The 14,053-nt window shown below is 42.6% G+C and overlaps 1 protein-coding gene across 11 annotated transcripts in view; it reads right to left on the bottom strand.

Annotated features, from left to right (window-relative positions):
* Window positions 1-14,053, bottom strand: part of TLN2 (talin 2) — a 490,123-nt gene that overhangs the window by 164,567 nt on the left and 311,503 nt on the right. For all 11 annotated transcript variants that reach the window (XM_049905877.1, XM_049905876.1, XM_049905875.1 and 8 more), the window contains 4 exons: window positions 13,808-13,912; window positions 5,920-6,075; window positions 4,733-4,834; window positions 2,164-2,240 (listed from right to left, as the gene is read on the bottom strand). In XM_049905877.1, coding sequence (XP_049761834.1) covers window positions 2,164-2,240; window positions 4,733-4,834; window positions 5,920-6,075; window positions 13,808-13,912 — 440 coding nt within the window. The remainder of the gene's footprint in view (window positions 1-2,163; window positions 2,241-4,732; window positions 4,835-5,919; window positions 6,076-13,807; window positions 13,913-14,053) is intronic.

Genomic DNA, 14,053 nt, shown 5'->3' with positions numbered 1-14,053 from the left:
GACTTTGGTACCTATTCCAAATGATTTCAACTAAAACCTGGAAAGATTTCTAGGGTGTCTAGCCAAAAATTATAAACTTTCTACTTTGTGATATTTTCTTAGACCAAATGGTAAGCGCAAAGGAACCTTGGCTATATGAGGGTCAGAAAGAAGTCTGAGGGTGCCCTATTGGCTTCAGGAGTGGTTGACAGACCCACCGGGAGAGTCTGGGGGAGACTGTGTTTTGGGGTGAGAACTGGAGTTCAGCTGCATTAAGGGGGAGGGGCCTCTGACCCACAGTTCTTGAGCCATCATAGATCACTCCTGGTTGCCCTGGACAAAGCTCATGAGCCATGGGGACTGCTAGGACACCAGGCGATAGACATCTGTGGAGAAACATTCCCTTCTGCAGAGCAGGTGGCACTACGGAGGTGGATCTGGGGGCCCTAGCAGGAAGTCAGCTACATTCTAAGGTCATTATAGGAAGAAGGTGAGGGTCTAGTGATGGGTCCTACACTGGTTCCATTCTTCCTGCTTGCCTTGATCAGACCCCAAGATGATGTCCTAGGCAGTGTGAGGGGGCTACAGGGACCCCAGGCAGGGGAAGGTCCAGGCACTCTGGATCCAGATCCTTAGCTGCCCCTACTGGAAGTGCAAGCACAGCTGTTGTTAGGTGCCCTCGAGTGGGTTCCAACTCATGGAAACCCTATGTACAGAAGAATGAAACACTACCTGGTTTTGTTCCATCCTTGCAATTGTTGCTATGTTCAAGCCTATTGTTGCAACCACTGTGTCAATCCATCTCCTTGAGGGTCCTCCTCTTTTTTGCTGACTCTATTTTACCAAGCATAATGTCCTTCTCCAGGGACTGGTCCCGCCTGATAACATGTCCAAAGTACATGAGACAAAGTCTCGCCATCCTTACTTCTAAGAAGCATTCTGGCTATACTTCTTCCAAGCCAGATTTATTCATTTTTCTGGCAATCCATGAGATAGTCAATATTCTTCACCAACACCATAATTTTAAGTACAGCAGGGTACTCTGAAATGAACCACTCACCCCGCCAGGAAGCACTAGCTTGCTAATTTCCATCTAATGGTCATCAATCCCTCCAAGGACTTGACGTGCTTTGCTACAGAGTAGCAAGTACTTGAAATGCATCACATCGAATTTGGTTCCAACTTGTATGTTAATAGGGGACAAATGGAAAAGCACCTTCAGGATAATAACGAAGCAAATTGTGAGAATGTGGTAGGAAGGATAGAGAAGTTACAGAAACAATTACTATGGCTAAGCAAGTTCAATGTATAAGAATATGCTAGAACTTTCTGGGAATGTACTATGGGAAATAACACAAGATCTGAATCTGAGTCTGGGTTCTGTCACATGTATGTATCTCAGCTGACTTCCATGAGCTTCAGTTTCCTCAGTCATGAATTGGGGATGGTAATTTCAGGGGTACTTCTCACATAGGCGGTTTTGGTTGGGATCAAATGAGTCAGCATGTTAGAGGCACTGGGTATAGTGTAGACCAAAAAAGTTATCACACTCCATCTGACATAAAGGGGATACCCCCACAGGTTTCCCAACAAGTATCACTTAACTAGTTATTGCTTAATTTTAACAAATCTGTTTCCATCTATGAAATGGGGCTAAATTTAGACTGTTCCAAATTTAAAATAATAATGATGATAATAACAATAACAAATATTTACTATGTGCCATGCATTTTCTGTGTGCTTTATTAGTAACTCAATAGTCAAAGCAAAACCTACAATCATCAAAACAAAAGTACCATCATTATTTTATAGATGAGATCATAGGGATGGAGAGATTAAGTAACTGCCCCAAGGCAATGCAGTTAATTAAGAGGCAGACGCCAGACTGGAACCCAATTCAGGAGATTTGAATCACAAATGAACAGGACCCACAAATGCTTGCTGCCTCCAAAGATGCACTGAAATACCACACTGTCCAGTGTCTGAGATCCCTAGCCACCCACAGCAGATACCCACGGCAGTGACGCTGCTGGTCTGGGGACCAGGCTTTGTGTAGCAAGACTTATCTATCCCAGCACTATCCTGTGCTCCAGCTGATGGCCTTGGGGCAATAGGCCCAGGGCTGGCAGGGGAGACCTGGCCCTGCAGGGGAAGGCAGCTCTGTAGCTCTCATCACATACTCACTTTTTGGGGGAGACAGACTCTTCTAACATAGTTGACTCCTCATCGCCCTCTAATCCAAATCGATCTTTACTTTGTTTCTGGAGGTAAAACAAGACACACGTGAAAATTAGCAGATCTAGACACAAGGAACTTTTATAAAAAGACTTCTTTTTTTTTAAAAAAAAATTTTTTTCTTGTACTTTAGTGAGGTTCACAGATCAAACTAGTGTCTCATTAAATAGTACACATATTGTTTTATGACACTGGTTAACAACCCCACGACATGTCAACACTCTCCTTTCTTGACCTTGGGTTCCCTATTACCAGCTTTCCTGTCCCCTCTTGCCTTCTAGTCCTTGCCCCTGAGGTGGTACGCCTCTTTAGTCTTATTTTGTTTTATGGGCCTATCTAATCTGGGGAGTAACTTCAGTACTGAGATAGAAGGGTGCCGGGGGGCCATACCCTTGGGGTTTCTCCAGTCTCTGTCAGGCCAGTAAGTCTGGTCTTTTTTGTAAGACTTTTGAAGGTAGCCACAGCAAGCAAAAAACGTTGCCGTTTATCCAGCATTTCTTTAACTTAATATTTCCTTTAAGTGATGAGTGAGTAAAAGATCGTAATAAAAAGGTCCATTATTTACTATCTCTGATGTCTTCTGTATTTATTACTGCACAGACTTAATTGTTTTTCAAAATAGTATTTTATCCTATTTTTGATGAAAGTTTACACAGCAAATTAGGTTCCCATTTAACAGTTGCTACACAAATTGTTCAGTGACATTGGTTACATTTTTCACGATGTGCCAATATTCTCATTTATTCCATTCTGGATGCTTCATTTTCAGGTATCTGGTTTCCCTGTCCCCTTACCCTTTCATCTTTGCTGTAGAGTAACTGTTGACCACTTGGTCTCACGTAGATGATTTTTTTAAAGGTACGCAGTACTCACTGGTAATGTTCTTTTATGAGCCAATCGGTTATTTAGCTAAAAGGTGACCTCAGGGGGTAGTTTCGGTTCAAGGTTTATGGAAAATGTCAGGGCAATAATCTTGGGGATATCTTAATGATTTTTCTAATATTTTATTTTGTTGTCATTGTTGAGAATACACACAGAACATACACCAATTCAACTGTTTTTACACATACAGTTTAGTGACATTGATTACAATCTTCGAGTTGTACAACCATTCTCACCCTCCTTTTCTGAGTTGTTCCTCCTCCATTAACACAAACTCACTGCTCTCTAAGGTTCCTACCTCATCTTTTGAGTTGCCGTTGTCACTTTGATCCCATATAGATAGTTCTCAAAATAGCATAATGCTCAAGGCAGACACTTTTTACTAGTTAAAGCTAAATTACTGTTTGGTTTTTTAAGATTTCAGGGAATATTTTTGGTTTAAGGATTAAAGATTATCTCACGGCAAAGGTTCAGGGGTTCATCCATCCCCCATGGCTCCAGAAAGTCTGCAGTCCATGAAATTTTGAAATTCTGTTCTACATTCTCACCCTTTTGGTCAGGATTCTTCTTTAGAAGTTTTGATCGAAATGTTCAGTAATGGTAGCTGGGCACCATTCAGTTCTTCTGGTCTCATGGCAAAGGAGGCAGTTGTTCATGGAGGCAATTAGCCACACATTCCATATCCTCTTCCTATTCCTCACTCTCCCTCCTTCTTCCTCTTGTCTGTACAGACTTACTGTATTTTTATGAAAATAGTATGTGCCTTCTACGTTTGTTTGCTGATTCTGCCTCCCCCCCACAAGGCACCCTCACATGTGGCACATGTTGCTGCAGAAAAAAATCAGGATAGCGAGCTTGCAAAAATACCTTGTTGGGGGAGGGTGCGACTGGCAAACGAATGAAGAAGGTGAGCGCTCTCTGCGTAAAAATACAGGAATTTTGTTGTTGTTGTTATTAGGTGCCATGGAGTTGATTCTAACTCACAGCAACTCCATGTGACAGAGTAAAAGTGCTCCATAGAGTTTTCCTGGCTGTAATCTTTATGGGAACAGATCCCCAGGTCTTTCTCCTGCAGAGCTGCTAGGTAGGTTTGAACCACCAATCAGTGAGTTAGCAGCCAAGTGGTTAACCATTTGTGCCATCAGGGCTCCTTAGACTCAGTTTTACACAGTTAAAATCAAGAATGCACATGTTATATTCTAATAGATCTTGGTTCTTTGAGTGGGTTGTATCTTGAAGCCTTGAGAAATTTCTCTGCAGTATCACTATGGCATATAACCCCAATAGATTTGGTTAAAAAAAAGACATGAAAAACATAAATACTTCCAGCCTCTCAATCTGGGTTTCTACAGAGGCAGGAAAGCACAGCACAGCTACCTGGAGAGGAAGATACTGAGGGGTCGGCTAGGCCCATTCGTAGCCAAGCGATGCGTTCCTGCTTGTTACCTGGCAGTAAATGATACAAGCCTGGGCTGCAGCCGCAACATCAGAAATCTTGTAGGACCTCTAGAGTCATGCTCAAGTAATCCTAGTATCAGAGATTAAAATAGTAAACCACGTCTTTCAGATAAGGCTGTTGTTTCTTAAGGTATCCATATCAGCTATAGCCCTTTAACACAGTATCAATCAGAAATACCTTTTTGAGGATGATGTCAATGTAGCCTGCAATCAGCTGGGATATTTGTTCTCCCTCAGTGGTTTGTACTGAATAGTAGCTTTCCTGATACTCCCCAAAATCCTGGGAAAACAAAACAAAAGGACAGCATTAGAAGAAATATAGACACATTAGTCATTTTAAAGGCTAGATGGTTTAGTTCCAAAACAAAGATGGCATATGTATACTTTCCCCTGCTCTTCCTGACCACAGCCCAAGCGCACCCTAAAAGGAGCCTTTCTAGTGCTCTGAGGCCCACGCTAGGCCCTCTTTTTATCTCTCACTGTTTTAGAATTCCTAAGAATTGTAGTATCTTGAGGAGAAGTGTTTTCCCAGCCTGCCTGGAAAGAGAACATGGGATTCGATTCCACCTATACAGAATATCTACAATAAGCAAATTCAGAGATAGAAAGCAGATGAGAAGTTTCTGGGGCTGGAGGGGCGGGAATGTGGGGTTAATAGTTACAGTATTTCTACGTGTGGTGATGAACACGTGCTGGAGACAGTGGTGATGTTGTGAACGTTATTGGGATCGTAGTGTGTGCCGTCCAGCTGATTCCAACTCACGGCAACTCAATATGACAGAGTAAAACTGCCCCAATAAGGTTTTCTTGGCTGTTATCTTTAGGGGAACAGATTGCTAGGTCTTCTCTCCCATGGAGTTGCTGGTGGGTTCGAACAGCCAACCTTTCGGTTAGCAATCAAGTGCTTCACCAGGGCTCCTTGCGAATGTAATTAATGCCACGGAATTGTACACTTAGATGGTTAAAATGGAAAATTTCACGTTATATATATTTCACCACAATAAAAAAAATTAGAGAGAGAGATAAAATGATAACAGAAGGCTGAGTCCTTTAGAGAGGAAAACAGAACGTTGTCAGGAAGGTAGAACACCTGCCCTGGTAGGGGGCTCTTTGCCAGTTAACAAGCGGAGGCTGACCTACTCAGAAGCCAGAGGGAAAATGATGGCCAAATAAACCTAGGCTGCTGATATCTCTCCCACTTCTGCATTAGTCCCCTTCTGCCCATGAACCTCCAACATCTTCCTGTCTCCATGCTGGTTCTTGTAGGCCAGGTAAACCCAGGGGACTTGGATTCGTTCTTCCTCCTGCCCCCCAGCACCACCCAAGGCCATGCCGGCCCCCGAGCTGGCCTCCCCCAGCCCCTACCAGCGTGAAGCTCTTGGGTGAGGCCGCCCAGCGCTTGACTGTCGTGAGTGGCCACTCCTGCAGCACTTCCTTGGTCTTCTCGTCCACGCGCATCACTGAGTCCTTGGTGACACCTAGCAGGCGAGGCACCAGCTTGTTCTTGCCTTTCATCTTTTCCTGAAACAGGAGACACCAAGAGTCACTGCTCTTCACCTGAGCACACCTGATTTTGCCACACAGTCAGTGACTTTGGAGGTTTTGAGGCTGGGAGAATAACTCACTAAATTAAAGGGATGGAGTAATTAGAAGGAGCTGAAAGAGAGGAACCAGACCACAAAGGTGTTCCTTCGGGAAAGAATGCTACTCTAGGAATGCCGCTTACGTGAAACAGCCATTTGGGTTTTTGTTTTTTTTAATTAATACTCAGAAACGAGGGAGGTGCACAAGGGGACCCCTACTGATACTAATTTGAATTGACAAAACCTCTATGGAAGAAAATGAGTTAATATCTATTCAAAGCCTTACAAATGTTCATACCTTTGATACATCTCAGTTTTAGGAACTTAATTCTTTTAAAAAGTCATAAATATGTGAAAAGATTATGCTACAAGAAGGCTCATCAGAGTTTATCATAGTGAAAAACTAGAAACAACAATTTCTTAAATTGGTAAGTTTTTTTTTAATTGAACTTTAGATGGTTTACAGAACAAACTAGTTTCTCACCAATTAGTACACACACTGTTGTATGACATTGGTTAACAACCCACAACATGTCAACACTCTCCCTTCTCAACCCTAGATTCCCTATTACCAGCTTTCCTGTTCCCTCCTGCCTTCTAGTCCTTGCCCTAGGGCTGGTGCGCCCCTTCAGTCTTGTTTTGTTTTATGGGCCTGTTCAATCTTTGGCTGAAGGGTGAACCTCAGGAGTGACCTCATTACTGAACTGAAAGGGTGTCAGGGGCCATACTCTCACGGTTTCTCCAGTCTCTGCCAGGCCAGCAAGTCTGGTCTTTCTTTTTGAGCTAGAATTTTGTTCTACATTTTTCTCCAGCTCTGTCCGGGACCCTCTATTGTGATCCCTGTCAGAGCAGTCAGTGGTGGTAGCTGGGCACCATTGATAGGGAAGATTTTATAAGTGAAAAATGGTATATCCAAATAACCGACTACTCTGGAACTAAAAGTTATATTACAGAAAAACAGTTTCATGGAAATAAATTACTCAAAATATATTTTAAAATAGCAGTACATATAGCATGATCGTATGTGAAATTAAATTTCAACAGGCATACATACATTACATTTAGAAATGGTGGCGATGATAATCCCTTGTGATTTGTATTATTTTCTTATGTTTTTCCTTATTTCCAAAATTCCACTTAATGCATATATGTATATTTCTATTGCCGTTATGGGGGAAAAAAAAAACTTTTTAAAATACCAATACCTGAAACCTTGCTGTTGTTGTGTGCCCATCAAGTCGATTCTGACTCTGTAGGACAGAGTAGAACTGCCCCATAGGGTTTCTAAGGAGTGGCTGGTGGATTCAAACTGATGATATTTTCGTTAGCAGCCTGAGCTCTTAACTGCTGTGCCACCAGGGCTCTGAAACCTAGCAAGTATTTAAACAACTATTCTCAGAGGAATATACATATACATTCACACACTGGAGCCCTGGTGGCACAGTGGCTAAGAGGTCAGCTGCTAACCAAAAGGTTGACAGTTCGATTCACCAGCTGCTCCTTGGAAATCCTATGGGACAGCTCTACTCTGTCCTGTAGGGTCTCTATGAGTTGGAATCGACTCGACAGCAAATCGACTCGACGGCAATGGGTTTGAATTTTGTTTTTCATACACATGAAGTCTATATCTATATGTGGGTGTATGTATACACCCCCACACAGGGCACAGGCACTTATAACAAGGCCGCTGCATGATATTCCATGAACATTATCCCATTCCTCTTCAGAGTACTCCGCAGAAGTTGCTATCATCATCAACCCCATTTTGCAAAGGAGGCCAGTCTCAAAGAGGTACCCTTGCGCAAGGCAGACACTGGTGAATGGTAAAGTCATGATTTGAACACACATTTGAGTAGCTCAAAAATATCTGCGATTTCACAAGCAGACTGTCTACCACAGTTTACTGTCTTCCAATGGAAGTAACAAGTAAAAGGCAAAAATGAGCTCCCTGCGAGGGCCCCCTGGGCATTTCACAAGCCCTCAGACGGTAATGGTCACAGCACACCTCCAGCTTCTCCCAGAAGGAGGTGATAATATCAGGAATAAGAGTGGGTGTCAGAGGAGAGGAACATGAAAAATGTGAGACTTCCAAACCAACCCAAAACTATACTTGTGTGCCATCCAGTTGATTCCAACTCATAGAGACCCTATATGACAGAGTAGAACTGCCCCACAGAGTTTCCAAGGAGCACCTGGTGGATTCGAAGTGCAATCTTTTGGTTAGCAGCCATAGCCCTTAAATACTACATCACCGGGATTTTCAAGTCTCCAAAAATCACGGAGAAGAATCAGATTCTCTGTGCAGGGTGATCCAAGCCCATTCATCTCATTTGGATTCGGAAGCCATACAAAGCCTTAGATGTTGGTGCAAACCCAGCTGCTGGGGCCCAGGAAGGGATCGGAGATGAAATACAGTTTGCATCTATTGTCTTCACTCTTTCCCTCTGCACCTCTCCCCAGAAAGAGGCTTCGGGGTGAGGGAACACAGAAGCGTGATGTAGTTCCCTGACTGTTGTCGAGAGCATTCTAGCATGGGAGAGGAAGTCACAGCAAACAAGCAAACAACTTTCAGTGGGTAGTCCATCAGAAAGGTCACAGTTAGGGAAACGGATGTAACCAGGGGCGGGTTATGCAATAGGCAAGGTAAGCACAGTGTTTACCTTGCTTACCAGATCATCAGTAATAAAGTATTTCACATTTTTTCACTACACCAAAGAGTCTGCTTCTAAGTTTGCCTGGTATTTGTCTCTCTCCCAACCCACAGCACCATCCTACAGAATCAAAGCCTCTTCTCAAATTGACCCAAGAAGCAAAGTAAGCACGAGCTTCTTTGTGCTTACTTAATAATGTATAGTGAAGAATTTCACTACAGATGATCTGGTGCTTACCCTGCCTATTGGATAATCCACCCCTGGATGTAATAAACTCAAAAATACTGAAACTGAGCAACAGAGACCACCGCGAAGTGAGAAAATTACTTTAGTTCCTATCCACAAAATGGAGCCTTCATGGCACAGTGCTTAAGAGCTATGGCAAGCTACCAGTGCTAACCAAAAGGTCAGTAGCTCAAATCCACCAGCTGCTCCTTGGAAACTCTATGGGGCACTTCTACTCTGTTCTATAGGGTCGCTATGAGTCAGAATTGACTCGACGACAATGGGTTTGGCTTTTTTTTTTTTTTTTAACGGATACCAACCAAATGCAGAAGAGCTAGAAAAGGTAAAACAGGGAATAGCTCAGATCTGTGTTAGCCAAGTGGGGATTCCCCCCTTGTACCAGTACCTGCCTGCAGTCCTTGGTGATAGAGGTAGCATTTTAGCAGATGGTCACAAGGTAATAAGGCTCCCTCTTCCCACCTTCCTATGCAGGACGCCTCACTCCACCCCATAACTCCTCCTTTCCAACATTCAACTTTGCAGACCAGGGTCCTTTATCTCCAGTAGAAAAAGGCAGGCTAAGGCAGCTCCCAGTAAAGACCTGTCTCTCTCAACTGCCCTTCAACAGCTGGATGGTCACACAAACCGTGGCACATCCATACCGGGGAATACCACACAATGATAAAAAGGGAGTAATCTACTGATACACATAGCAGCTTGGATGGGTCTCAAGGAAATTATACTGAGTGAAAAACTGCAAAAAGATTACATACTGTATGATTCCATTTATATGACATTTTTGAAATAACAAAATTATAAAGCTGGACAACAGATGGGGGCTTGCCAGGGTTAGGGATGGGGATGGACGGGGTGGGGGACAGAAGAGGCAGGAAGAGGTGTGTGTGGCTATAAAAGGGGAGCCCAAGGGGTCTTTGTGTTCGTGGATTAATAGTTCTTTATCTTGACATAGTGGTGGTTACATAAATACACACGTGATAAAACTGCACAGAACTAAATACACACACACACACACACACACACACAAATGAACACGTGTAAAACTGGTGAAATGTGAATAAGGTCTATGGATTGTGTTGTTAGGTGCCCTTGAGTTGGTTCTGACTCATTGTGACCCTACGTACAACAGAATGAAACACTTCCCAGTCCTGTGTCACCCTCATAATGGTTGCTATGCTTGTGTGCGTTATTGCAGCCACTGTGTCAAGCCATCGCATCGAGGGTCTTCCTCTCTTTCGCTGACCCTTTACCAAGCATGATGTCCTTCTCCAGGGACTAGTCCCTCCTGATAACATGTTCAAAGTACATGAGACGAAGTCTCGCCATCCTCCCTTCTAAGGAGCACAATGCCTACACTTCTAATGTCAATTTTCTGGTTGTGATACTGTACTAGTTATCATTGGAGGTAACCTGGTAAACGGTACATGAGACCTCTCTGAATTATTTTTGTAAATTCTTGCAAATCTATAATTTTTCAAAATAAAATTTCAAATACTGATTCTGTGTATCTTGTTATAAAATAAACAATCACACTGACAAGCACCATATTTTCACACAAATAACACTCACCTTTTGTGTTTGTTTGCTGGCTGCATCCTTCTCCCATAAGGTTTTCTTGTAAGGGTGCCAGGCTAGTTTGTTTTTTTTTTTTACAGGAATACGTGGAAGAGGATTGGCATGGTGGCACCTGTGAGGGTGCCTGAGGGGGGGTGGCCAGCAAACAAATGCAGAGGATACATGTTATTTGCATAAAAATATGGTAACAATAATTTTGTTCCTTCATTTTTATTCTTTCATGTTTATTCATTTTTATTTTATTTAACTTTTCCCCTCATTTTTATGTCTTACTGCGCTTCTCAGAACTTCTAAAACAACGTTGAAGGGCAACAGCAATGCCTAGTAGACATGTTTGTTTTGACCCCAACTTTTACATGGTTCTCTCTAGCATCTCTTTGTTAAATATTCTGATAATAAGTTTGAAACAGATACTCTATCATGTTGAAAAAGTATACTTCCATTCCAGCACATTAGAGATACTTTGATAAGGATGCAGTACTGGACTGTATCAAAAACCTTTCTGGCTTTAAATAAAAGCATTACATGATGTTGTTTTACTTGCTCTATAGATGTGATTTACTAGGTTCGTGAATTCATATATTTTTTTTAATTTTATTGTGCTTTAGGTGAAGTTTACAGCTCAAGTTCATTTCTCATTCAAAAAGTTTACACACATATTGCTTTGTAAAACTGGTTGCAATCCCTGCAGTGTGACAGCATCTGAATTCATAAAATTTAATCCTTCCATAATTCTTAGTTCTCCCAGAAAAACCCTATGCCTACTGCTTTTAAAACAGGGCAAAGTATGGTGAACTGAATTACATTTATCAAGAAAAATTTTAAAAGAAAATGATGTACTACATGGGACCACTGAGCAACAAATTATGAATAATGTCCTATTAACATTTTATAAAATGACAATAAACTAACAAAAACCCAAATTTGAATATTTGATACATATATAAAAGTTTCTAGTACTGCCTACCTTTCTGACCCCCTCCTCTCTTCAAAGAGATGATAATTAAAAAAAAAAAAAAGGAAGGAGGGAGGAAAGGGAGGTGGGGGAAGGGGGAAAGAGGGGAGAGAGAGGGAGGGAGGGAGGAAGGAAAGGAAGGAAATACCAAAAAAGGGAAGCACTAAAAGAAGGAAGGAGAGAGAGAGAGGAGAAGGAAGGAATAAAGGAAAGAAGGAAGCTCCTGTCACTTTCTTGCTCTGCTTTCAATAATTTTGTACAAGAAGAGTCTTAGTTTGACCAGAAGCTCCACCTCTTCTTCTAACTCCACGTCTAATCCTACAAGCTATGTGCAGATTTGTCTTTGGAAAACAAATTTCCTTTTTGTACAGTTTGCTGTTCGATTCTGTTCCTGTCTAATTACATGTAGTGCGCTGTGTGCTATTTATAGTTCTAAATTCACTGACTTGTACACAAGAGGCACGTCACTGACACGGACTATGTGAAGTCTAACTGTACTAATGGAAAACGGTGAGAACACAAGAGATGAATTTCATACACGAAGGACTACAGGAAAACTCAAGAAAGCAGATGGAAATCGATGCCAGTATTACTGGAAAAAAAAAGTATTACTGGACGGACTGAAAATTTGTTTAATTTTTGTTCTTAGGAGGTTTCGGAAGTCACGTACCACTGGTTGCCCTTTGGAATAATGAATGAGAAAGCAGCTCTTTCTACTAAAACTAGCAGACCCATAGATCTCACAGTGTGTTCACATTGTGTGTGTGTTGGGGGTCGGGGGAGTGTCTAGGATGATGAAAGTGGGTGATCACATCTCAAACAGGGCCACTCTAGCTAAGGCACATAGTGTAGTGGTTGGAAAGATGGGCTTTGCAGCCAGAGAGGCCTGAATTCAAGTCATGGCTCCTTCAACTACTAGGCTTACGGGCCCAGCTGAGTCACTGACCTCTCTGGGGCTCCATTTTCTCATCAATGAAAAGAATCGTCATAGTTCTTCCATTGGGTTGTTAATAGATTCAAATGAGATCTGCCTGGCCTGTAACTGTTTACTAAATGTTAACACTGTCATTACTACATTGGGATAAATGGAGTCATTATTGCCTAGAAGGCACTCAGTGCCACTAAAAACTCCACTGATTGTTTAATACTTCCACTAAATAGAAAAACTAGACTTCTAAACTATTTTCCATAAAAACAATCAATTGATGTATGCTTTCTCCATTCTTTTCTATTCTCCATAGGAAAGGGCCTCAGTGTTTTCTGTTGTAAAACTGAGAGCTGATTTCGTTGCTATAACTAATGACCGCGAAGTACACACCTCTCTTTAGTATAAAATCTGTTACTCCTCGTCCCAGTGAAGGAGCTTGCTCCATTGAGAAGCAGAATCAGGATAAGCATCTACATTCCCAAACATCCTAGTGTCCAACATTCACCTCCTTCCTTAATCAAAGCAGCGCGTCTCTGGCCTTCTGACTTCGGTCCCTGGAAGCAGCTACAACATAGCTGATTATGCTCTGGTTTGCAGCAAGCAACACCAGGAACCACGCCACACAGGGGAGCACTCTCCTGGCCCAAAGTGAGACTCAGGAGGCCCAGAATCACAGCAAAACAAGTGGAAACCAAAGAGACCTATTGGCTGGATAACTAGAGTATCTGAGAATAGAACGAGTAAAGGGGTGATGGAGCTACTAAGAGGATTTATCAGTCAACTTAAGAATGTACCCACTGAGGACCAGACTCTTACTAGCCTACAGGTTGAATTTCAAAGACACACCTCTTTAGGTGGTGCATAATGGGACAAACAATGCCCATAAAAACAAATCCGAAGGCCATGAAAATCCCAAATAACTATACAAAAGTACACACGGTAAGTATCATATTTACCGAAGAATCTGAATTAGTTTGTGGGTCAACAACCTTTACTTGGTTCCGTGGACTCCTGATATTCATCCAGGAAACATTCTTAAGAGAGAGTCATAACAAGGAAAGCTGAGCTTACTCCTTCAGTGACTTTGTGGCAGTGACAGTGTACCAAGCCACCACTCACCTCCTCGAGGCTCATGTACTTCATGTCTGAGCCATGGGCACCACAGGCCAAGGCTCTTTCTTGGGAGGAGCGGGAATCACAGAGCCTACATCTGCAAATGCTAGGGGCCGAGGCACAACAAACCAAACTGAACATCAAACACTTAACAAAGATAAAGAGGTGGCAGAGATAAACACGGCCTCCACCCTACCCAACTCACCTTCACCAGGAAAAAGGACACACCATACGTCCGCAGGGACCGGGCGAGTTTGACGTACTTGGCCTTGGCTTCAATTTCACTCATCTCTCCACAGTTCTTGTGCTCCTGTGAAAGTAAGAGTGGACAGGACAAGTCATTGTGGCTCTGCCGGCTGGCGGGCTTGCTATGACGTAGTTACTATGCGGGGTGCATGTAGTGGCTGTGAACAACCCGTGATGTTTGTGCCAAAGACCGGCTCCGTGACAT

This window comes from Elephas maximus, chromosome 13 (genome assembly GCF_024166365.1).
Source record: "Elephas maximus indicus isolate mEleMax1 chromosome 13, mEleMax1 primary haplotype, whole genome shotgun sequence".
In the NCBI taxonomy this organism is placed as follows: domain Eukaryota; kingdom Metazoa; phylum Chordata; class Mammalia; order Proboscidea; family Elephantidae; genus Elephas; species Elephas maximus.
The sequence above is the reverse complement of the archived record's forward strand: the minus strand, read 5'-3'. Positions and strand labels throughout refer to the sequence as shown.